This window comes from Marmota marmota, unplaced genomic scaffold, assembly GCF_001458135.2.
Source record: "Marmota marmota marmota unplaced genomic scaffold, marMar, whole genome shotgun sequence".
NCBI lineage: Eukaryota > Metazoa > Chordata > Mammalia > Rodentia > Sciuridae > Marmota > Marmota marmota.
Window position 1 is genome coordinate 219265 of NW_025999977.1, and position 22960 is coordinate 242224.

Here is a 22960-nt window from a genome sequence, read left to right on the forward strand (position 1 = left end):
GAAGAAATAGCCTCGAAAATGAACCCACAAATATGGCTCAGCCAAACCAGGAGAAGAAATTCTGCCTTGAAATGAGATAGCCCACAGTTCCCTAAAAGCAACAACCATGAAGTGAGGACCCAGGAGAATCTGTCCCTGTATTGTTCTCTGAGGCTGCCCTCCACTCAAGTGCAGAATCTTTGCAAACCCTACTGCACTTGGGAATGCCCACACTGCTCATGGCTGCCCCACCTCAACCTCCAAATTGTGCCTGTCTTCATCTCCATGTTTCCTTCAACTCCAAACAGAAACAGGGAAGCTAGGTCATCCAGGTTGATTATACATGCTGTTTGTGCCAGTTGTGGGGGTGGTGGGGAAACTCCCACCCGTATAATTCATTCTGGGGGTTCCCTTGGTTATTGGCTATAACCTCCCACCCAGGAGCACTGAGGCCCTGGATTGGACTAAAAGGAGGAAAGAAGGACAAACACTGCAATCTGTTCTTGTTGCACAACATGTGAATGTGTTTAATGTCTCTGGTCTGGGCAATTAAAAATGCCACCAATGGAAAATTGAATGCTCTCTACATTCTATACCAATGATACAAAGGACACATCTTACGGATGATGCTGCTGTCATAGCTCTACAGAGGATAGTATGTGTCAAGAACAAGAAAGTAGCCTGAGAAAGTGAAGTCAATGCTCATCAACCAAATGTGTGGTACTATGCTACACACGGATGACAGTGGCAACCAGCTCCAGGTCTGTTAGTAATCTGTGGCTTCCCTGGAGTCAGTGCAACTTCATGGAGATCAAGGTCCAATTTGACTCTTTAACTTGAAAAATATATTTGCTTCAGGGAACCATAGAGAAATCAACGGAAAACCCATTCAGTGTTCAGAGATGATAAACTTATAACATGCTCTCTGGTTTCCTCCTAATTCTTTCCCCAATGGCCTTCATCACCACCATCCACCTCTTGCTCCTGCCTATCCCATAATAAGCACAACCAGAGATAGTGCAGAGTGGAGGCCAGAGTATGCATAGATACAGAATATTGGGATTTCTCTTCTTCACAGGCCACTTCACTTATGCACAGTGTTGAGGATTATCCTCAACCACTGTATCCTGCAGGGCACCCAGTTTCCTGTCTATGTTTATAGGCAGTTTTCAGTGACATGAACCCTCAGGACCTGGGCTCACAGTGTTCCTGCATCTGCATTGAAGTGTTGATTCCTTGGGCTCAAAGGGCAGCCAAAGATGGATTTTACCTAGACCAGGAAAGTTTGGGCAGGAAGAAGCAGAGCTGTGAAGTACATTGTTGCTGAGTCAGGGAACCTGAACACTTGCCCAGGGTGAGAGACCCCAGGGTGAGAGGCACAGTGTTCATGTTGCTAGTCTGTATGTGCAGTGGATCAGAGCTGGCCTCAGAGAGGGTCAAGTGGGCTGGATGAGAGATAGTATGGCTTTAAGCAAATAGGAAATAGAAGGCAGTTCTCCCACAAGAGGCAGAACACTCCTCCGTTCCAGATCCTGCTTCCCTGTAAATCTTTTACCTGGTGTTTAAAACAGTGAGTGGACTTGGACTCTTCTCCAACATGACCTAGTTGTGTCCTTGAGGTTTATGATTAACAAGTGTCCAGAAGCCAACCAATGATGTGGACAACCAGATCTCTTCCCAGAAGTAGGGAGGGTACTAGACAGTCTCTCCTGGGTGCCAGTCGCAGTCTGGACTGAGGCCACTCTGGAACCTTGTGTCTCTGTGGTAGCAGGTGAGAGGATGCAGGTGCAAGGTCAGGGCTTTCCGAACAGGTTGACAGTAAGGACTGTGGTGGGGATCTAAAGGTCATGCTGTTTTGGGTGCTTGGTCCTTTGCCTTCTCAGCAGCCTAAACCTTTACCATCAGGCAGGATGCTTTGCTTTGCTGAAACTTGTACTTGGCAACACAGGATTCCTCTAATATGGATCCAGGAGAATGTCCAAAGGACTGGGAAAATGAGGTTTGACTGCCACAGGGAACCATCCTAATGTACCAAGAGTTCAGAGAGCCCATAATGGGGCAATGAGGGTGGAGGGGAAGGGACTGGATACATGGCAGCTTTATTTAAGATATTGTACTGAATCCTCAGAATAACTCTAGAAAGCAGGTATTATTTTCCCCATTCTGCTGATGAAGACACACAGGCTTTAGCGACATATCCAATGCCCCACAGCTAGAGAGGATGAACACAAGTTCCAATTAGGTATTATGAGGCACACCCTTTGGCAGTTTCTCCATAGTCCCTGGGAGGCCTGGTGGCCTGGGGACACTAAAACATGGCTTCCTATCTCTTTTCCAGGGTTTCCAGGAAGGTGTGCAGGCAGGTCTAGCTGCCTCTCCTGGACCTCGAGATTGCAGACACAGAAGTCTCCCCCATGGCTTCTTATCACATCCGCAAATACCAGGAGAGTGACAACGACAGTGTTCTGGCCTTATTCTCCAGTGGGATGACTGAGCACATCCCTGCTACATTCCGCCACATGTTGATGCTGCCCCGAACGCTCTTGTTCTTACTTGGAGTGCCCCTCACTTTACTGCTAGTCACTAGCTCCTGGCTCCTGACCATAATGTCCAGCTTTACCCTACTTATTTTCCTGAGGCTGCTTGCTACTTTTCCCTGGAAGGTTCATGAAGCTCTATGTTTGCGCACAGACCTGGCTGACATCACCAAGAACTACATGAGTTCATGTGGCTCCTGCTACTGGGTGGCTGAGTTTGAGGGACAGGTGGTGGGCACAGTGAGTGCTCTCCCAGTAGCAGACCCTCCCTTAGGGAAGAAACAATTGCAGCTGCTACACCTCTCAGTGGCCAAGGAGCACCGCGGTAAGGGGATCGCAAAAGCCCTTGTCAGGACTCTCATCCAGTTTGCCCGGGTTCAGGGCTACAATGAAGTTTTCATTGAGACTACCACAATGCATTACAGTGCCCTGGCACTCTACCAGGCTATGGGCTTCCAGAAGAAAAGCCAGATTTACTACAGCATGATTTGGAGGATACTGGATATTCCTAAAGTTGATTTAATGTACCACCTTCCTTCTGCTCAGGAAGAGGGACTGTGATCTATTTCCCTGTGTATCAGTAAGAATCTGGACCTGTCTTCTCTAGTAACAACCAACCCCTGATATTTAAGTGGTATAAACAATAAAAGCTCATTGTTCTTGCATGTCTGTGTTCATCAGTTAGGATGGTAGGATGTGGGCACTGGCATCTCTGCTGTAGTCATTTTGGATTGTCCCCTCTTCATTTATCCAGTCACATAGTAATGTTGCATAGAACCAATGAAAAAACAATGATGCACACCTTTCACTTTAGTTCCTGTGAACCAAGCAGGTTCTGCTGAGCTTGGCTGGGCAGTGTTCTGGATCTCTGGTTGCCTTTTCTAATGTCCTTGGTTGAATGAAATGCCAGGGACACTGGGCTTCATCCATTTCCAGCTTAGCCAGGTTTCAAAGTCATTGTAGAACAAAAGGCAATAACAGAAAGGAGCAATAGCTTTTCTGAGTGCCTGAAAGTGTCACCTGTGGAAACATCCAGGCTGAGAGGGAGAAGTTGGCTCTGTAGTAGAGGAACTGCAGAGCTACAGAGCATAGGGGCAGGATGTAGCCTGTGGGAAGAATTGGGACAGTGACTTGCTCTACCTTCTCTCCTTCTTGGTCCCTGGATCATGGTAAGAAGTTGGGTGAGGATGGAGGGAGGCATGTGTTCATGGGAAGACATGGATATTATACAACCCTCAAGGCTCTAGCTGAACCCAGTCACATGGGTCTACACAACCGAGAGGAGATAGGTCAGGCATGACCCTTCCTGTTTGTCCAGGAGGTGCCATTGGACTGGCAAGTACACCAGATCTGCTATCCTTGGGAATCAGTCAGGACCAGCCTCTCTCTCAAATGCTCAGGGAGTTTAGAATTCCATAGATGCCTCAGGCCTGATTATGTCATCCTAGAAGCTTCTGACACAAGGGTGAGTTGGGTGGTGGATCAGGGTTGATGTTAGCAGGGCTGTCTCTCCCAGGTACTTCATTTCCATGTGGGTCTGGAACTCTCACTGGTTTCCCTCAACCTAGAGGCTGAGCTCCTGCTGTTCTAGGGATTCCAGGCATCCCTCAGTCAGGTTCACCTTGGCAGTGTCTCCTACTCATAGCTTGCATCCACTGAGAGGTCAGGTGGCTATACCCTGCTCAATCCTTCCAACTGGACTTGTTAAAGAGCCATTTCAACTTTGAAATGCACTAGCATGATCATGGGATGTTTCCAAATATGACTGACAAATTGCCTGGGACCACAGGCACCAACTCTGCACCCTAACCCCCCCATACCATTCTATATATTGCTGACCTCGATGGCCACCACAGTGCCCTCTGTCTTTCCCCACCTTCAGGCCTATATCTGTTGTGATTATCTTAAACCTCAATAAGGAACACAGGGGTTTCCCTTCTTATTCACAGTCCCTACTGTTTGCCTCAGGCATTTATTGCCTCCTGATCTGTGGTTATGTTTCCAGCTTTTCATTTAATGGTGGGGCCCACAGGACAGCCCCTGTGAGGTGGGGAGGAGAACATGCAGTTCTCCTGCTCTGCTGCCACCAGCTACCCTCTCCCAGCAAGGCCAGTGCTTCCTGGAGCAGTTCCCAGTGGGCAAGAGGCAGGATGGTCCCAATGCTTTGAAAGTTTCAATCAATCACAGGGAAATGGCTTTACTCACCAAGATGTGCACGGTATCAGGCCACTTTGGAGCTCAGAGCTCTGAGGGGAAGAGAGGGGAAGGATGGGTCCAGGATGGAAACACTCTGATAGTAAGTAATGGGAGTCCTGGGCACTAGAGAAGATTGTCAAAAGGCTCCAACCCCATCACTACTGAAGGGCTCCCTCAGGGGCCAGGAAACTCAGAGTCAAGACAGTAGTTTGGCGTTCCCCTGTCCCAGAGCCTCAACTCACTCCTCACACACAGTCAGCTGCTCTAGTTAGTTCCAAAAGTAAGTCTTCGTTCTTTTGGAGGTCTTTGAACATGTTGTTCCCTTGGCTTGGAACATTCTCTTCCACTCTCTCCAACACATACCTTTGTTCAGCAATCATGTTTTCAAGAGATGGACAGTGTTGATTGGGTAGGAAAGATAATTCTGAGCAGGGAAGAAGCCTTTCATCCTGCTTTCATTCTGGTCTATGCCTTCTCACAATAGGGTCCCTATACCAGCTGCCAAGCTGCCTGGATGCTGTACAAACAACAGTGAATACAAAGCCTATTGTGTCTGGAAGACTCACATTAGTTTGTGAATATTCATCTTGGACAGTTTCCTTCTGCCTAAACATGATGACCAGGTTCCCAGGAGGCAGAGGGCAGAAGTGTCCTGTGCTTGCTTAGGCTCCCAGGCCTGGTTACCACTCTCCCAGCCAGGGAACATTACTGGGTCAAGGAGTGGGCAAGGTTGGAACAGGGAGACAAAGTGGAACTTCAGACTATGGCACTCTAAAAGATAAGCAAGATATTCTGCCATGAGATCTGAGATAAATATGCAAATCCAAAGCATGTCATGCAGACAGCTTGAGGTGTCACTAGAACTGGGGAGAGGGATGGCTGCTGAATGTTTGGGGACTTGATAAAGATGGTGGTGGTGCAAGATTGTAAATGTTGAGAAATGTCAAAAACTTTTATAATATTTTATTTTATTTTTGCAGTGCTGGGGATGAACTCAGACCTAGCACATGGTAGGCAAGGGCTTTACAGCCTGAGCTACATCATCAGTCCATAAATTTTAAAATAATTCCATTTTATTAGGTTTCATCTAAAATATGAGAAGAGTTTAGATGACTCAAAACTCACAAGGAGGACCTAAAGTTTGGAGAGAGCAAGGATGTTAAAGTGTTTTCTTAGGGATAAAGTAGCTAATGTACCCAGTAGCAATGGGTACTACCACTTTGGTCCCAGCTTCACAAATTAGGGACAGAGATCAGAGAGATTAAGATACACTGAAAGAGGGGACTAGGCTTGAATCCTGGTCTGTTTGACTCCCAATTTCATATTTCCTCCAAAAGGCAGCCTTACCCCCCAGAGCAAATCTTATTGTATAGATCTGGAGCATAGCCAATTTGGGGCCTACCTGCAGAATATAAAATCCAAATAGGACTTCTAGGAATGAAACTGTGGGATGGAAGGGATGGACTTTGAAGCTTAAACCTTGTAGTTTCTCGGTAAATTTGTCTCTTCCCAGTCCCTGTACGATTTGGAATACACACACTGCCTGTCTGTTGTTTAGTCAGTCAGGGCTGCAGAGAAGGTGTACATGAAGGTTTAGCTGTCACATGTGGAAACTACAGACACAGAGGTCTCCCCATAGCACCTCATTATATACACAAATACCAGGAGACTGACCACAAAAGAGTCCTGGACTTATTCTCCCAAGGGATGGTTGAGCACATCCCTGCCACCTCCTGCCACATACTGAAGTTGCCAAAAACAATCCTGGTCTTATTTGGGGTGCCCACCACCCTACGCCTAGCCTAAGGTCTTGGCTCCTGGCTCTTGTGTCCAATGTTGCCCTCCTTGCTTTCCTATGGCTTTTCCTATGCTGGCCAGGCAGCCTTAGAGAAAGTATGTGGACGTGTGTTTGCAGATAGACCTTGCTGACATCACCAAATCCTACCTGAGGGCCCGTGATTCCTGCTTCTGGGTGGCTGAGTCTGGGGGCAGGTGGCAGGCATAGTGGGTGCTCTGCCAGTGGAGGACGTCCCCCAGGGAGGAAGCAACTGCAGCTGTTTCACCTCTCTGTGGCCTTGGAGCACTGAGGTGAAGGACTAGGGAAAGCCCTGGTCATGATTGTCCTCCAGTTTGCGAGGGCTCAGGGCTACAGTGAGGTTGACCTTGATACTAGCATAGTACAGCTGGCTACTCTGACCCTCTACCTGTGCATGGGCTTCCAGAAGACAGGAAAGTACTTGTTTGATAAGATATTTAGACTACTGGATATTTCTACAATTCATTTAACATGCTTCTTCCCATCTGCTCGGGAAGGAGGCCCATGAACTATTGTCTTGTGTATCAGTCAGGATCTGATTGACAATCCTGTAGCACAAGCAAACCCTGGCATTTTGGTGGCACAAATGATGAAAACTCATTGCCGGTGAACATCTGAGTCCAACATGTTTGATGGCGAGGTGTGGATATGGGGGCTTCTATTCCACTCAGTGCTTCTAGGTGACAGTGATTCAGGTGTCTAGCACCATAGTAATTCTGTATTATAAAAAGCCAAACAATAATGCGCACACACATTGTTTATAAGTCTGTGGGCCAGTCTTTGTTCCTGGTCTCTGCTGGGCAGCTCTGTGGGTCTCACAATACCTATGGAGATGTCCTGAATTGACTGCAGCGCCGGTAACATGTACATCATCTTGTCCCAGCAGGCCAGCTCAGGCAGGGCTCAAAGTCACTGGAGAGCAGCCAACGCAAAATGAGAAAGGAACAAAGACTTCTCCATGTCCTCACAGGGGTCACTTGTGGACACATTCCAGACTCCAGGGAGAAATGGAGCTGGCTCAGAAGTAGAGGAGCTGCAGAGTCCAGAGCAGAAGGGCATGATGTGGCTCTATGGGAAGAATTGGGCAGCAATGCACTCACTGTAGTTCCCTGTCCCTGCAGAGGGGTGGGGAGGTGGCTGTGGATGGAGGGGGATGTTCCATAGGGAAACCCTGGGTATGGTGCTGGCAGGGCCCATTACCATGGGCCAGGCTCACTGAAGGCAGGTTGTGTATGGAGCCTTCCTGTGGGTTCTGGGGGAGGACATAGAGAGGTGAATGTTCTAAAATTATCCTTTATTGGCACCCAGCCTGGTCTCAGTCTCTTTCCCCAAATATTCAGTTTTTCATAGGTCCTCAGGATAGATCTTCTTGTAGAAGGGAGAGTTGGGACATAGGTTAGTGCCAATATTTGCAGGACTGTCACCCTTTCCCAGATGCTTAAGCTGTATCTCTGGCATGTTCCTGAGGGCCTGGAGCCACATACTGGTCTCCCTAACCAAGAGGGAGAACTCTCACCCAGAGAGTCAATGTGATACTGATCCATAAACTTCTACCCCTTAGGCAGTGTTAGAGGATCTTTCTCATCTTAGTTCCTACTTCTCAGCATTGAGGGGACACCTGGGCCACAGCCTGTCCAGTTTTGGGATTCAGCCTTGGCCTACACTCACTTCACCTACACAGAAACCCTTAACCATGCTCATGGGCTTTGTCCAAACTCAAGAGACAAGTTGTCTAGGACCAAAGGCCTCAACCTCCTGTCATGGTTTTCTCCTGCCCTTGGCCTTGATAACCAAACCTAATAGCCTTGACTGGCCCATCCTGTTCCTTCAGGCTGTCTCATTTGTGCTTTGATGAAATCAATAATGTATGCACCTGTTCTTCTGACCCTCCCCACTTTTGTCTTGTTTTTCAACAGGGCTTGGCTGAATAAAGAGCCTGTGTGTGAGAAGAGTAAGAAATCCAAATGCAAAGCATCATCCCTGAGTATTTGAGGCAGGTCAGTGGCTACAATCCTGCCTGGGATGCCTTCAGCATCATCCCTCCCACCCCTGCCACCTCATCTGGTACTGATGCGAGGATCCATGTTCTTCCTTTGCATTCATACTCACTTTCCCTTCACCAGGGGAAAAACCCAGACCTAGTCCCGCAACTCTTCTGCAAAGCAAAAGTGCCCTCTGGTGGTGCAATCCCCAGGTTTGCTCTCTTGGGACCCCAGACACCCAGGATTTCCTTCTGGAAAGCATCCCTGAGTAGCCTGGCTAAGCTTGCTCTGGTCTCCTGCAGTGCAGGAGGGTGCAGGCTGGCCCTGAACAAAGGGTACCTGGCACTTGTTCAACTCATGTGGAGTCCCAAGAAGCCTCTAAGAGCTTCTGCTATGGTTGAAGTAGATGCCAGTCGGGAGCACAATGAGTGAATATTTGTTCTAATCTTGTTCTATGCTGGGGAGGCTCCAGATAAAGTCCTCTGGCCATGGAGAAATAGAAATAAAAAGCATTTTTCCACTGAGCGTAGTGTTTGCACACCTTTGGCCCCAGTGTCTTGGGAGGCTAAGGCAGGAAGATCCCAAGTTAGAAGCCAGCCTCAGCAACATAGTGAGATCCTGTCTCAAAATAAAAAATAAAAAAGAGCTGGGGTTGTGACTCAGTGGCAGAGGACCCCAGTACCACAACAACAAAAAACAAAAGATGAGGACAACAATACAACCTTGATATCTCCTCCTAGCTTAGAGAGTCTCTCTGCAGGGGCAAGAGAAAAAGAAAACAATTTTATCACTGGAGAAGCGTTAGACCTCTGTGATGTTCATCACCGGGAAGACCTAGGAGGTCATAGGAGAGAAAGAGCAGTTGTCCTTTAACACAACCAGCAGATACCCGCACTCCACGCTGTGCCCATAAACACTAACCAATCTTCCAGTAGAGGATTCACCAGCACCACTGATCACTCAATGATCATCTGCGTTCATCTAGGGCACCTGCTCCTCTCCGTTTGCCAAGTGGCTTTAAGCAAAGTAAGAAGAGACTTTAATCTTCATGAGGGGGTAGATTTGCCACTTAGAACCAAGTTAGGTTCCTCCGTTCCCCAGAGACTGAGAGGCAGAGCCCTGTCTCCCTGGATGGTTCCTCTTTGAAGAGGGCACCCAGGTCCCTTGAGAGGGTGTTCTGGTTTAAAGCTGGTTTTAGCTATTAAGGTTTGAACATGTCTCATAGGGAAAGAGGAAGCTTTACATTTTCTAAAGAAACCAGAGAGGGGATATTTCTTCCCTTTTTAAAATTATTTTATCACAGTACTACAGATTGTCCAGTGCTCACACAGGCTAAGCAAGTGTTCTACCACTGAGCTATTTCCTCAGCCCTGTTTGTTTTTATTTTGAAATAAATTCTCACTCAGTTGCCCATATTCACCTCAAACTTGGGATTCTCCTGCCTCCATCAACCAAGGAGCTGACATTATAGGCAGGTGCCACCACACCTGGCTTTCTTACCTTTTTTTTCCTAACAGGGAAAATGCATTCTCTTAGTTTTCATTCCTTCCCCCACCCTTTCCTGCTTCTAGGAACAATGCTCTGAGACTCCTCTATCAAACTACCAGGACTTTCAAACTCTGTTAGTTAGCTCCACTGTGACAAATTCCTGAAATTATCAACTTACAGGGAGAAAAGATTTATTTTAGCTCACGGTTTCAGAGGTTTCATCACTTTGTTACTTGATCCCATCACTTCGGGCCTGTAATAAGACAGAATGTCATGGTGTGGAGCACATGGTAGAGTTAAGCTGCTTACCTTATGGCAGACAGGAAAAAAAGAGAGCACACAAGTGGTTGGTGTCCCAATATCTGCTTCAAGGGAACATTCCCCACCTACTACCTCCAACTAGGCCACCTACTAAAGTTTTCACTGCCTTCTGATATACCACCAGAGGGACCAAGCCTTCAATATATGAACTTTTGGGGGCCATTTCAGATACAAATTATAACTCAAGCCCAACACAATGACTATGGGAAAAATTTCTCTTATTCTTAATTGCTGAAAAAAAAGAGTGTGCTTAGTGTCTTGAATAAATCTGTGTATTCTTCTGGAGAAAAATCATTTCAGAGAAAATGAAATGAACTTTAGCTAAGATAGCTCAAGGTGCTGGGTTATGAATTTCCCTGGATCCTTTCATAGGCCTCATTGCCCATCACTCACCATCATAAACAATATCTGGATCACAAAAGCTTTTGCATCCAGGCCACATGCATGCCCCTTATTTATTTCCTTTGGCATTATCTGGAACAAATGCCCAATTTCAGAACAGCTTCCCATGGGACTCTGAGACCCCTCCCATCATTTAGTAATCAACAATGAACTAGAAGCACCGATTCTTCAAATGAAGACATTTCAGATATGATCTAGTTTCAAAGGTCTCAACCTTTTAGTATCACTTGAGAATTTGATGTAGAAAATGAACCCCCAAGTTTGGCTCAGCCTCCTTCTTGTCAGAAGGAGGCTGGGACACAGCTTCCCGAAACCATCAATCCTGAACTTCAGCCTGCAGAAGGGCAGACAGTGAGGCTGCCCTCAGGCTCAAGTGAAGGCCTTCTGCCCCTCCTCTGCTCTGTGTAGGAATCCTTTCCCTTGCAATGATCGCCCTGCCCCTGCCCCCCAGCACCTGTCTTTTTCTCCATGTCATCAGCAACCCAGGCCAGAAAGGCAGGGCAGCCTGGTTAGCCAGCATCTTCCCAGCCATGACTTTGTGGCAGGTCTTGGGCCCTGGGAGGTTTGTACTGTAGGACTGAGACCTGGGGTTGCCCTTGGATTATGACTCAGCCTCCTACTCTGGGGCACTGAGGCTCAGTGCTGGACTGAAAAGGGGAAAGAACAGACATTAAAATAGCAGAGCATTGAGAAGTTCCTTTATGTCTCTTTAGTTGTGCACTTAAAATTGGTTTTATTCGGGGCTAGAGTTGTGGCTCAGTGGTAGAGCACTTGCCTGGCATGTGTGAGGTCCTGGGTTCAATCCTCAGCACCGCATATAAATAAATAAATAAATAAAAGATGATTTACAACTAAAAATATTTTTTAAAAAATGGTTGTATTAGTAAATTTCTGATACTGTATATTGTGGAAGTCATCAGAATCAAATTACAGTTACTAACCAAAAATGATAAATTAATTAAGAATGATGACTGGTTATGAAGGATCAGTCTCATGGATGTGTGTTCAATCACAAGAAATATTCACTGGTGGCCCTGCTAGAGCCACAACTTGCACAGAGGCCATCACAACCTTTCTTATACCAGGGATTGAATCCAGAGGCACTTAACTATTGAGCAACATCCCTAGGCCCTTTTTTTGTATTTTATTTAGAGACAGGGTCTTACTGAGTAGCTTAGGTCCTTGCTAAGTTGCTGAGGCTGGCTTTGAACTTGAAATCGTCTTGCCTCAGCCTCCTGAGCCACTGGAATTACAGGTATGCGCCACTGTGCCCAGCCTACCACAACCTTCTATAGCAAATCCTTCTGTGAGAACATCTGTCCAATGACTGAGTTCAAACAGGGAGTGGTACCAGTCTGGTTAAAGATTCTTTGACCTACTGGATTTTAATTATTGTTTCAGCAGGTCTTACATAATCCTCCTATTTCCCCTTAAAAAAATGTTCTCTTAATGCAATCATTTGAGTGTACACATAGTTTACTCTGGCACAGGCATCTTGTTGCAACGCGCTAGTACCCATGAAACTTAATTGTTAGAAAATGTGCCTCTACCACAATAATAAGAGAGAAAATGATTCTCCCAGATTCGTATCTCCCACTGCATCTCACTGTGGATGCTGCCATCATAGTTTAAGATCTAAACCAGATGGTGATATGGCAAGAAGAAGGAAGGGGCCTAAGAAAGGGATCTCAGTACTCATGGACTGAATATGTGGTCAGGAGTAAAAGGAGGGACAGAAGTGACTGTGGTCACAAGCTCCAGGTCTGTGAATATAGCTGTGGCCTCCCAGGAAGTCAGAGCAACTTTATGGAGATTAAGGTCTAATTTGGTTCATATTAAATTGGAAAATTATATTTCCTTCTGGAAACCAATAGAACCAAGTGACACACATTACCTCACTTATTTCAGAAGTCAATGAGGTATTCACTGAGAAGTTAGGGATCCTAAAATTATAACGTGTTCTCCAGTTTCCTCTTTTTTTCCCATCACTCATCATCACCACAAGCCACCTCTTCCTCCTGCCTATCCTATAATAAGCACACTCAGAAACAGTGCAGAGTGGGGCTCATGCTCTCTGGGGTCTTATCATCTTTATAAATCCACTAATGTATACTTTATATCACTCAGTGCCCAACCCTGAATTTCAAGGCACCCCTCTCTATAACCAATGCTCACACATGACTCATCTCCACAACTCCTTAGTGCAGAGTGATCTTCCATCTCCTTTTTAAATTATTATTCTTTATTTTTTTAACCTTTATTTTATTATTTATTTTTATGTGGTGATAAGGATCAAACCCAGGGCCTCGCACGTGCTTAGTGAGTATTCTACCGCTGAGCCACAACCCCAGCCCTGTGATCTTCCATCTCTAGCACAATGTTTATACCTTTTGGCTCAGTGTTTCCCCCTTTCTATTGGGGTGCCAGTATCTTTGCAGCATATGTTCTTTCATCTTTATCACTTCAAAGGTTCCTAGTGGTCATACATCTCTATTGGAGTGCTTATGTCTTTGGGCTAATAATAGTTCATTCTCTCTGTCGGAATTCCAGTAATCTTGGATCACAGTGATCCTGTATCTTGATGTAGTTGTAGTTACCTTGGGCTCCCAGTGGTCCTCCATCTCCATTAAGTGCTGGTATCCCTGGGCTCCCAGGGGTGTTCCATCCATACTGGAGTGCACACACACTTGAGAACACAGATGGCCTCCCTCCTATGGGCATTGGTACTGTTGTGGTCTGAGTTAATCAATACGAGTTATAGGTTATAGAATAGAAAATATAGATTAATGAAATAGTAAGTATAGTCACAGTGACTCCATCTTTATGGGTTCCCACGTGAAACTATTGTATGAGCTATTTTTTATTGATTTAAAAAATGACAGCAGAATGTTTTTTATTGATTTTTTAAAAATAAATGACAGTGGAATATGTATGAGCTATTTTTAAAATGATAAAAAAATTGTTCTTCTGCACTATGTGCACCTACAATGTAAAGTCCCCAGGATGTGTTTGTCTGTATTTGCTCTGCTAACTGCATTCTCAGCCCCTGTAGTCTGATTGCTTGTAATTTGCAAAATTCCAGAGGATGTGGTTTTCTTCTTTAAATATTTGGAGCACAAACAGCCCGGCATGCTTCTTTCAGAGAGCCAATTGGACCCTGTCAGAAACATCCCTGGCCAGGAAAAGATAGGTTAAATAAAATTCTTTGATTTGTTTCAAATTTGGACTTAGTGTGTTTTTTGAGTGGTCACCCCATAACACTACCCTTTAGCACCCAGGGGTCCTCTATGTCTATTGGAGTTCCAGTTTCCTGGGATCACACCTGGTCCTCAGTCTCCATTAGGGTTCTGGTGTCCTTAGGACAGGAACCCTTTAAAGATAACCCCAGCCCCTTCTGGTCAAGGCACATAACTAGTCCCCAGAAAATGTGAGTAAACTTGAAACTGACTATGTGAGATCTACTGACATTGGCAGTACTGGGGCATAATTCCTCACCTTTCAGTTGTTGGCAAATGAGGATGTCTACAGATTCAATTACAGCTGGAGAGCATTCTACATCCAACTGCAGCAAGTCTTGGAAGGATGCTGACCCTGCAACCAGAGTAGAAAAAAAGCCACAAGGTCAAACCCACCTTCAGGTCACCCTGTCTTTATTCTGGTCTTGCCAATTTCAGGAGCCATTCCATCACCTCTATTTCTCTTAAGCCAAGTGTAGGTAACTTTTTCACACTTGCAACATAAAAGTCCTATCAAGTTCAATATCCTACCAAAGTTCTTATGTATTTAGATGTCTCCACCATGAGGGTGTCCTGAGTCCCACCAGGTATGTCAGCCATACATCCAACATTTAATTTAAAAAAATGAGTCATTCCTGACAGGGAGGGCCTAAAAAATGCAGATAGTGGTTCCATAACTTGGCTATTGTGAGTTGTGCTGCTATACACATTGAAATATCTACATCCCTATAGTATACTGATTCTAGTTCTTTTGGACAAATTCCATGGATAAAGAATATATATACAATGGAATTTTACACAACCAAAAAGAAGAATGAGATTATGGCATTTGCTGGTAAGTGGAAGGATCTAGAGAACATCAGGCTAAGTGAAATAAGCCACAATAAAAAAAATCAAAGATAGAATATTTTCTTGCACATGCAGAAGCTAGAGAAAAAATAAGGAAATAAAAATGGTAGGGGAGCCTATGAAAATAGGAAGGAAATTAGTGGACTAGGGGAAGGAGATTGAGGGCAAGGAAGGAGGGACGAGAAAACTGCAGAATGAAATTAACCAAATTATGCTATGTACATATATGAACATACCACAGTAAATTCCACCTTTATATATATCTATAAAGCACCAATTTAAAAAATTTTTAAAAATAAATAATAATAGAGCAGAGAAGGTGAAACAGAGGGAGGGAGGAGGAGAAGAAAAGTAGAAGTACTAGGAGTTGAAACAGAGCAAACTATATTCTGTGCAGGTATGAATATGTCAAAATTATCTCCTTTATTATATATAACTATAAGGCAACAGTAAAATTTTTAAAAGCATACAATGTTTCTGATAATCTGGCATATAATAAATGTTCAGCTATCAGTTGTTAAATGAGTCAGGATTAAGTCTCTGTGTGTGTGTGTGTAGACATTTCATATATGACAAAGTTGTATTTTCTACTTAAAGTAGAAAAACTTTAGATTGTGGAATAAAACTTTACATAAATGGCAAAAAAATGCGGATGCTACCCAGAAGTCTGGGAAGTATGAAAAGCCTGAACATAAATCAAGTTTTGGGGATGTCACAAAAACCACTGAGCACTTGGGGAGACAAAGGACAGGGACAGACCACAGCCTCTTGCCCTTCTCCTTGACTTGTTCTGACTGGTTAATATTATACAGACTTTCATTAGGAGCATTAATCTGCACCCTGAAAACCTTTGCTCCCCTCTTGGGGTTAACTTCTGCTTAACATTCAAGATAATATTTAAATGTACTGAGAACAATGTAACAAAACCCATGGACTCACCATCCAGAAGTGATGTTAAGTTAACCTTGAGCTCTGCTCTAAGATCCTGAATTTCAGCAGCCTCCACCAAGGCCTGGGTTCCAGCTACAGGGGCCCCAGCTTGTTTTCCTATAGCAGAACCTATAGGCAAGTTCTAATCTTTCAAAATCTTCCCTCTTCTAGTGTCCTTGGAGATGCTCTTGCCACATTTCTAACCCTCATTTCTGACTCCTTCCTTGTATTCATCCCCATGTGAATGATTCCAATTCTTGCCATTTCTATCCCAAAATGCACCTCCAGGTGGTTCAGGTCTCACCATCTTGATCACCTTTCTCTGGTTCTAGTCACCATTATGTCCCCTGGGCTCCTGGTCGACCAGTTGACTCCTTTGTGAACACTGACCAAGGTCCATCTTTCAAGTCACGCAGACTATGGGATGCAGGGTAGTGGGCAAACAATGCCTTTGAGCAAATTAGAATCAAAGCCTTTTCTTTTGGTCTTGCCTTGACAAATGGCACAGGCTCCACAAGGTGCCTGGGTTCTAGCTACAGGGCCCCAGCTTCTGTTTTCCTATAGCAGAACCAGGCTTCTTGCCTTGACAAATGACACAGGCTCCATTTTACTTATACTAACCCTCCTAGTCCAGGTGATCTTGTAGTAAACAACCTGCCACCTATACCTGGGGCCTGTATCTCACTCTATTTCTGCAATTACCTCTTAGGGTATCTGCTTCTACTCCTGTCTCCTCAGATCCATTCTCCATGTGCAGTCACAGTGACGCATGTATACACACACACACACACACACACACACACCCTTGTCTCTCCCCCAAATCCCTGATCATGTTCATTCTCAGTTAAAAACATGTATCTATGGTCTCCTGTACTCTGGGAATAGGGTCCATGCTGCAGGCCCTGTTTGGCCAGATCCCAGTCAACTTTACCTACTCCCTCTCTCCTTCTGAGGCCATTTCCTAAAAGTTTTGCCTTTGTCCTGCCTCAGGGTTGACAGCTGCCTCTCTACCCTCTGAAAATCTTCTCCCTTTGCCTGCAGAAGTCAATAACTCTTTGGTTGTAGTTCAAGATTCCTCCCTGGGAAGCCTCATTATCTTCTCTCCCAGCAGCCCATGAATCTGCCTCTACCTCCTGGCCCTTGTCACAACTGTGATGGTATCCACCTGTCTCCCAGATACCCAATATTCCTAAGAAGCTCCTTTGATGTAAGACCTCATCTGAGCCACGTCTCTGCTCATCCTGAATGCCCATTGGCCCCTGGCTCATAATAAGCCTGAGTGAAATACTTCAAACCAATGCTGGATTCTGTGTCATTTTGCTCAGAAAGTCATGGGAGGAGAAAGCCATATTTTTTACTTGTCTGTGAGGTTAGGGCCCATGGCAGGTTGAGTTCAGTTTTGGAAGCATCCATGAGAAGTAATTTTGTGCTTTTGTTTTGCATTTGTCTATCTTGGATACATCCTCAGCTAAAATACATAAGAAGTGTGTTGGTGTTGGCCCTGAACAACCCATGCCAGGAGCCTGTCAGCACTGCTGGCTGCTGAAAAGGATACCTGTGGCCCAGGAGGTGCAACAACAGCTTAGCTGAGTGAAGGAGAGGAGGTTAGTGTGGAGACTGCCATGGATAGATTTTTCTTAGACCAGTAGAGTTGGGCAGGGAGAAGCCTGACTGTGATATACCTTGTTGTTGAACTAGGAACCTGGACTTTGGCTTGTGACAAGAGTGCAGGGTGAATAGCACAGGCCCCCTTCCTGAGCACAAGGGAGGCGGTACCTTAAATGAATCATAGGAGTATTCCTTAGCCTTGAAATCCTAGTGAAGAAGGATTGGCCTGTCTTTTGGAAGCCCATCCATTGGTACAGAGCCAGGGCAGCATACTGCAGCATACGGTGCTAAGAACAACTTCACTGTAGCCCTGGACCTCTGCAAACCGGAGGACTGTCCTGACCAGGGCTTTCCCTATCCCCTTACCTCGGTGCTCCAAGGCCATAGAGAGGTGATATAGCTGCAACTTCTTCTTCTGCAAGCGGGGATTCTTAACTGGCAGAGCCCCCACTATGCCCACCACCTGGCCCCCAGACTCAGCTACCCAGAAGCAGGATCCACATGCACTCATGTAGGAGTTGGTGATGTCAGCCAGGTCTGTGCACAAACACATGATCATATACTTCCTCCAGGTGTATATAGCCAGGAGCCACAGGAAAGCCAGGAGGATAAAGCTGGTCATGACCATAAGGAGCCAGTGAGCAGAAATAGGGTGAAGGGCACTCTAAATAAGAACAAGAGGATTCGGGGCTGCATCAGCATGTAGTGGAAGGTGGTGGGGATATGTTCAGTCATCCCACTGGAGAACAGGGCCAGGACCCTTTTGTGATCACTCTCTTGGTATTTGCGGATGTGATAAGGAGCCATGGGGAGACTTTTATGTTGAAAATTCAAGGTCCAGGAGAGACAGCTACACCTGCATGCATACCTTCAGAGCAGCCCTGGAAAAAGAAGAATTGTGAAGGACCCACAGTTTCTAGAATCCCAGGAACCATGAAGACCCTGCTCAAGGGTGTGTCTTTCTATTGTCACATTTGAGGGAAGCAGGTTACCACCAATATGAGGAATAGGGTCAGAATTATGTAATTAAATCATGATTCTTCCCCTTTCTGGTTGTAAGTCCTTAGGCATGTTTCTTAACTTTTCTGAGCCCATGTGTCTTCATCTACTATACAGAGTAAAACCTGCCTTCTGGGGTTGTTTTGAGGTTTAATAGAATAATTTATATGAAGCATTAATATATACATCCCTTCCCTCCCTCAATACCCTATCATGAACACTCTGAAGATCTGTTGTATTGGCATGGCACCTGGGGCAGTTAGACCCCTTGTCACATCCTTTGGTCCCTTTCCAGGGTCATACACTACAGAAATCCTGTATTCCCAAACAGAAGTTTTAGCAAAGGCTCCTTCCCCTGATTATAAAAGTTTATACTCCTGAAATAACAAAAGGGTCAAGGACCAAAAACGTTCCAGTCTTGAGAGCCCTAGGAAGGTCCTAAGACTTTAGGCCTACAAGGAGACTCCCGCCCTTGCACCTGCGTCCACTTACCTGCTACCAGAGAACTGAGAATTTCCAGGGTGGCCTCAGCAGTTAGCCACTGATTGACATCAGGAAGGAACGTTGAAGGCCTGCCCTACTTTTGGGGAACAGACCTGGGTTACACTTCATTTAGCTGGCTCTGGAAGTTTGGTAATCATAAACCTTAGAGTTAAGGTGAACCTACTGGGAGAAGAGGAAAGTTTGGTTCAGAAGAAACTATCTTAGGGATGGTCAGAATTTCTGTACAAGAGAAAGGAGGAATCAAGTTGTTTGGGACAGGCTGTCTACTTTTTCTAGGTCTGAGGAAAGAACTAGGTGCAGATAAAAGCAGAGGTCTAAGTCTTAGAAGACATCAGAAAGAGGAAAATGGATTTGTAGATCCATTCTTGTGCAACCTATGAATGTAATACAACTGAACGTGCACTCTAAAATGGTTAGTTGTATGTTATGCATTTTTTTACCACTTTTTTTTTAAAGGAAGAAGATTGGGCTAGGGTTGTGACTCAGCGGCAGAGCACTCGCCTAGCACATGCAAGGCCCTGGGTTCTATCCTTAGCACCACATAAAAATAAATAAATAAAGGTATTGTGTCCACCTACAACTAAAAAATAAATATTAAAATAAGGAAGACGGTCAAGAGAAGGAACATTAAAAGTACTCAGGCTGGCAGACTCTTTCTGCATGTGCTATGTCCTCAAATGTGCACACCTATGTGTCCAGGCAAGTACATGTGTCAGGGGAACAAAAACTAAAATGAAAAAATAACTCTTGTTTAACTAACTAGTAAAGTATTATATAAAAGGAAACCTTAATGTCTTTACATTTTTACTATATTCAATATAAAATCCTTTCCTTCAAATTGAATAAATTACTTATTAGCTAAAGAAAAGAGAATGGAAGTTTGGAACCAGCATTCTAGATACTGAAGGGCCAAGTCACTTGTATATCAGTCATGATCTGATTGAGTCTACTGTAGTAAAAAAACAAACCCTGACATTTCAGTTATAAACAACAAAAGCTCATTGCTAGTACACATCTGAGTCCATTGTGTTGAATGGTAGAGTTGGGGGAGATACCAGGAGCTCTGCTCCATTCAGGCTGAGGTGCCTGTGCTTCATTTGTCTAGTGTTGTGAGCCACCCAAAGGCCATGTGTGTGAGCTATGCACATTTGAGTATATGAGGGGATTGGTCTGGCATTGTGTGCTGATTGGGCTATGCGACACATGTGTGCCTTTCCTCTTGCTCTGCCTGTGATCCCACACAGTACCTGAGATGGGTGTGACTTGCCAAGATGTCAATCAATCTGCTGACCACAAGATATCACCAAGCAAGACTCCACCTTTTGAAACTCTATCCCTTGCCTTATTTTGGTGGAACATTCTAGCAAATGTCTTTTCCCCAATAAATAGGGGTCGGGGGGTTCGGGTGCACTTTCTTGTTTTTTCCAGCGCTGCCCCAGCTTGGACTGACAGGGGTCACAGAACAGTCCTGCACTTGAAACTCGTGTTCATGTGTTATGTGGTTTCTCCGCCGTTTTCTTAGTTATTGCTGCACCCAGCTCCTTTAAATCCAGCTCATCTTATCAGCCCAGCAAACAGGCGACAGTCTAGCTGGTAATGTTTCATTAAAAATAACACACACACACACACACACACAATGACAAACCTTAACTTTGCTTATGAGCCTGTGGGCCAGCAGGTTCTGCAGGGAGTGGCTGGGTTGAATTCTGGGTCTCAAGTTGCCTTTTCAAATATCCTGGGTTGGCTGAAGTGCCAGTTTCACTGGATTTCATCCTGTTCCAGCTCAGGCAGGGTTCAAAATCATTGCAGAGCAGCCAAAGCAAAGCAGAAAAGAGCAAAGGCTTTTCCACCACTCCTGCAGTTATTGCATGTAGCAACATGCAAGATTCAGGAGAGAAATGAAGCTGGGTCTATAGTAGAGGAGCTGCAGAGTCACAGAACAAAGAATGAAGCCCTCTGAGAACTGAGGCAGCAACTTGCTCCACCTGCTCTAGTCCCTGGTCCCTGCAGAAGGAAAGAAGGTGGGAGGAGATGGAATGGGGAATGTTTTCATGGGGAGATCTGGAATGGTATGATCCTCAGGATACTGGCTGAACACAATTACATGGGCCAGCATATCTGAGGAGAGGTCAGGCAGGGAGTATTCCTGTTTGTCCAAGAAGAAACATAGCATTGGTGAACATTCCTCATCTGCCAGTGTGTTCCACACTCGGAACACAGCCTGGTCCTGGTCTCTGGCCCCAAATGCTCAGGGACTTCAGATTTTCATAGGTGCTTTAGTCTGACCACGTGTTCCTATAAGCCTACATCTTTTCTGGGTGATGAAAATATTCTGGTATTTGACATAGCTGGAGTTTACAAGACATTGTGAATGTTATCAAATGTCACATACTCACATGTTTTAAAATGGTTAATGTCTTAAAATAATTTGAAAGTTTAAAGATATAGAAAACTCATAAATAGGATACAGGTTAGAGAGAGCAAAGTAGTTGAGGGAGTCTTATTGGGAGAGTTTCTGCTATACAGTCTGCTCTTGCCAAGTCACAAGCATGAGCAGGAGGTGTCATCTTGAACCCCAAGCCTTGATAGCAGAGGCTTTGAAGGCACTTCTTGGCCCACTTGACACCATGTCCTCTTCTACCATGGAGCTAGACCACTGATATTTGACACTTGCCTTAGGAACACAGAAGTCACCATCTATACCCATAGGATTGGAACTTTGGCATGGTCAGATGTTTTTGCCCTTGTGTGTGTGTGTGTGTGTGTGTGTGTGTGTGTGCTGGGGGTGAGGAAAGTGGTAAGAGAATGGAGAGTCTGCTTTTGCAAACTGGGGTTGTGGGCAATACGTAGTCTACACATGAACTTCAGGGATTCCAGAGAATGACAAAATGTAGATTTGCAATTTGTACAGGAACCTCTTTGTGTGAGTGTAGGGTAGATTCATGGGTTTCTAGAAAGTAGTAAGGAGGAAGGGCATGGTCCAAGTGACTTGGCCCTTCAGCATCTAGAATGCTGATTCCAAACTTCCATTCTCTTTTCTTTAGCTAATAAGTAATTTATTCAATTTGAAGGAAAGGATTTTATATTGAATATAGTAAAAATGCAAAGACATTAAGGTTTCCTTTTATATAATACTTTACTAGTTAAACAAGAGTTATTTTTTCATTTTAGTTTTTGTTCCCCTGACACATGTACTTGCCTGGACACATAGGTGTGCACATTTGAGGACATAGCACATGCAGGAAGAGTCTGCCAGCCTGAGCACTTTTAATGTTCCTACTCTTGACCTTCTTCCTTATTTTAATATTTATTTTTTAGTTGTAGGTGGACACAATACCTTTATTTATTTATTTTTATGTGGTGCTAAGGATAGAACCCAGGGCCTTGCATGTGCTAGGTGAGTGCTCTACCGCTGAGTCACAACCCTAGCCCAATCTTCTTCCTTTAAAATAAAAGTGGTAAAAAAATGCATAACATACAACTAACCATTTTAGAGTGCACATTCAGTTGTATTACATTCATAATGTTGTATAAATATCATCATAGTCTATTTTTCATTATCCCAAACAGAAACTATGCCCATTAGGCAGTAATTCCCCATCTCCTCATCCTCCAGTCCTTGGTAACCTCTGTTCTGCTTTCTGTCTCTATGAATTTGCTTGGCCTAGGTATCACAAGTATGTGGAACCATTTAATGTGTCCTTTTAGTCTGGCTTCTCTCATTTAGCATGTTTTTGAAGTTCATGTCATAGTATCAGAATTTCCTTCATTTTTTAAGGGCTAAATAGTATTCCATTGTATTTATCCATTCTTCTTTGATGGGACGCTGTGATTGTTTCCACTGTTTGATAAGAATTCATTTACTTTTTAAAAAGGAAAATATTATTGTTAAATCCAGGAAAAAGAAAATACTTAAGATAGAGACTGAATTTTAAATTGGGGAGTCACTGGGAGGAGGGTTTATGAGTTACTTTTTGCATTTATTACAAACCAGTTGGTTATCTTGTGAATAAAATCAATGTGAAAGTGTCCAGATTTGCATATTGTGGACAACTAATTTAAAATGTGCTCATATGGGGATTGTTATAAGAAGTCTATTTTAGGAACAACTGT

At 44.6% G+C, this 22960-nt stretch overlaps 2 protein-coding genes, 1 long non-coding RNA gene and 1 pseudogene across 5 annotated transcripts; 2 read left to right on the forward strand and 2 right to left on the reverse strand.

Annotated features, from left to right (window-relative positions):
* Window positions 1-1634: 1634 nt before the first annotated feature.
* On the forward strand, window positions 1635-3181 carry LOC107137168 (probable N-acetyltransferase CML1). Of its 2 annotated transcripts, none has more exons than XM_015479508.2 (2): window positions 1635-1750; window positions 2318-3181. In XM_015479508.2, the coding sequence occupies exon 2, from the start codon at window positions 2394-2396 to the stop codon at window positions 3075-3077; it is 684 nt and encodes a 227-aa protein (XP_015334994.1). In that variant the 5' UTR covers window positions 1635-1750; window positions 2318-2393; the 3' UTR covers window positions 3078-3181. The 2 variants fall into 2 exon arrangements, with proteins under 2 accessions (XP_015334994.1, XP_015334995.1); XM_015479509.2 differs by lacking the exon at window positions 1635-1750 and adding an exon at window positions 1840-1978.
* Window positions 3182-5619: 2438 nt separating this feature from the next.
* LOC107136961 lies at window positions 5620-7036 on the forward strand (annotated as a pseudogene).
* A 1809-nt stretch (window positions 7037-8845) lies between these two features.
* Window positions 8846-19363, reverse strand: LOC125617138. 2 transcript variants are annotated; one of them, XR_007348007.1, is made up of 4 exons: window positions 18836-19363; window positions 14217-14312; window positions 13319-13457; window positions 8846-10251 (listed from the first exon to the last, which is right to left on the reverse strand). It is a non-coding gene; the product is annotated as an uncharacterized LOC125617138 (long non-coding RNA). The 2 variants fall into 2 exon arrangements; XR_007348006.1 differs by lacking the exon at window positions 18836-19363 and having other exon boundaries at window positions 14217-14816.
* Window positions 14890-18829, reverse strand: LOC107136962 (N-acetyltransferase family 8 member 7-like). Its single transcript, XM_048804098.1, is given in 3 exon segments — window positions 14890-17627; window positions 17630-17986; window positions 17989-18829. Coding segments are annotated over 3 exon segments (717 nt in total). The 5' UTR covers window positions 18152-18829; the 3' UTR covers window positions 14890-17430.
* Window positions 19364-22960: the final 3597 nt, after the last annotated feature.

Excerpts from the sequence above, each read along its gene's own strand:
- LOC107137168 (XM_015479508.2), top strand. The coding sequence starts at position 2,394 with ATGGCTTCTTATCACATCCGCAAATACCAGGAGAGTGACAACGACAGT.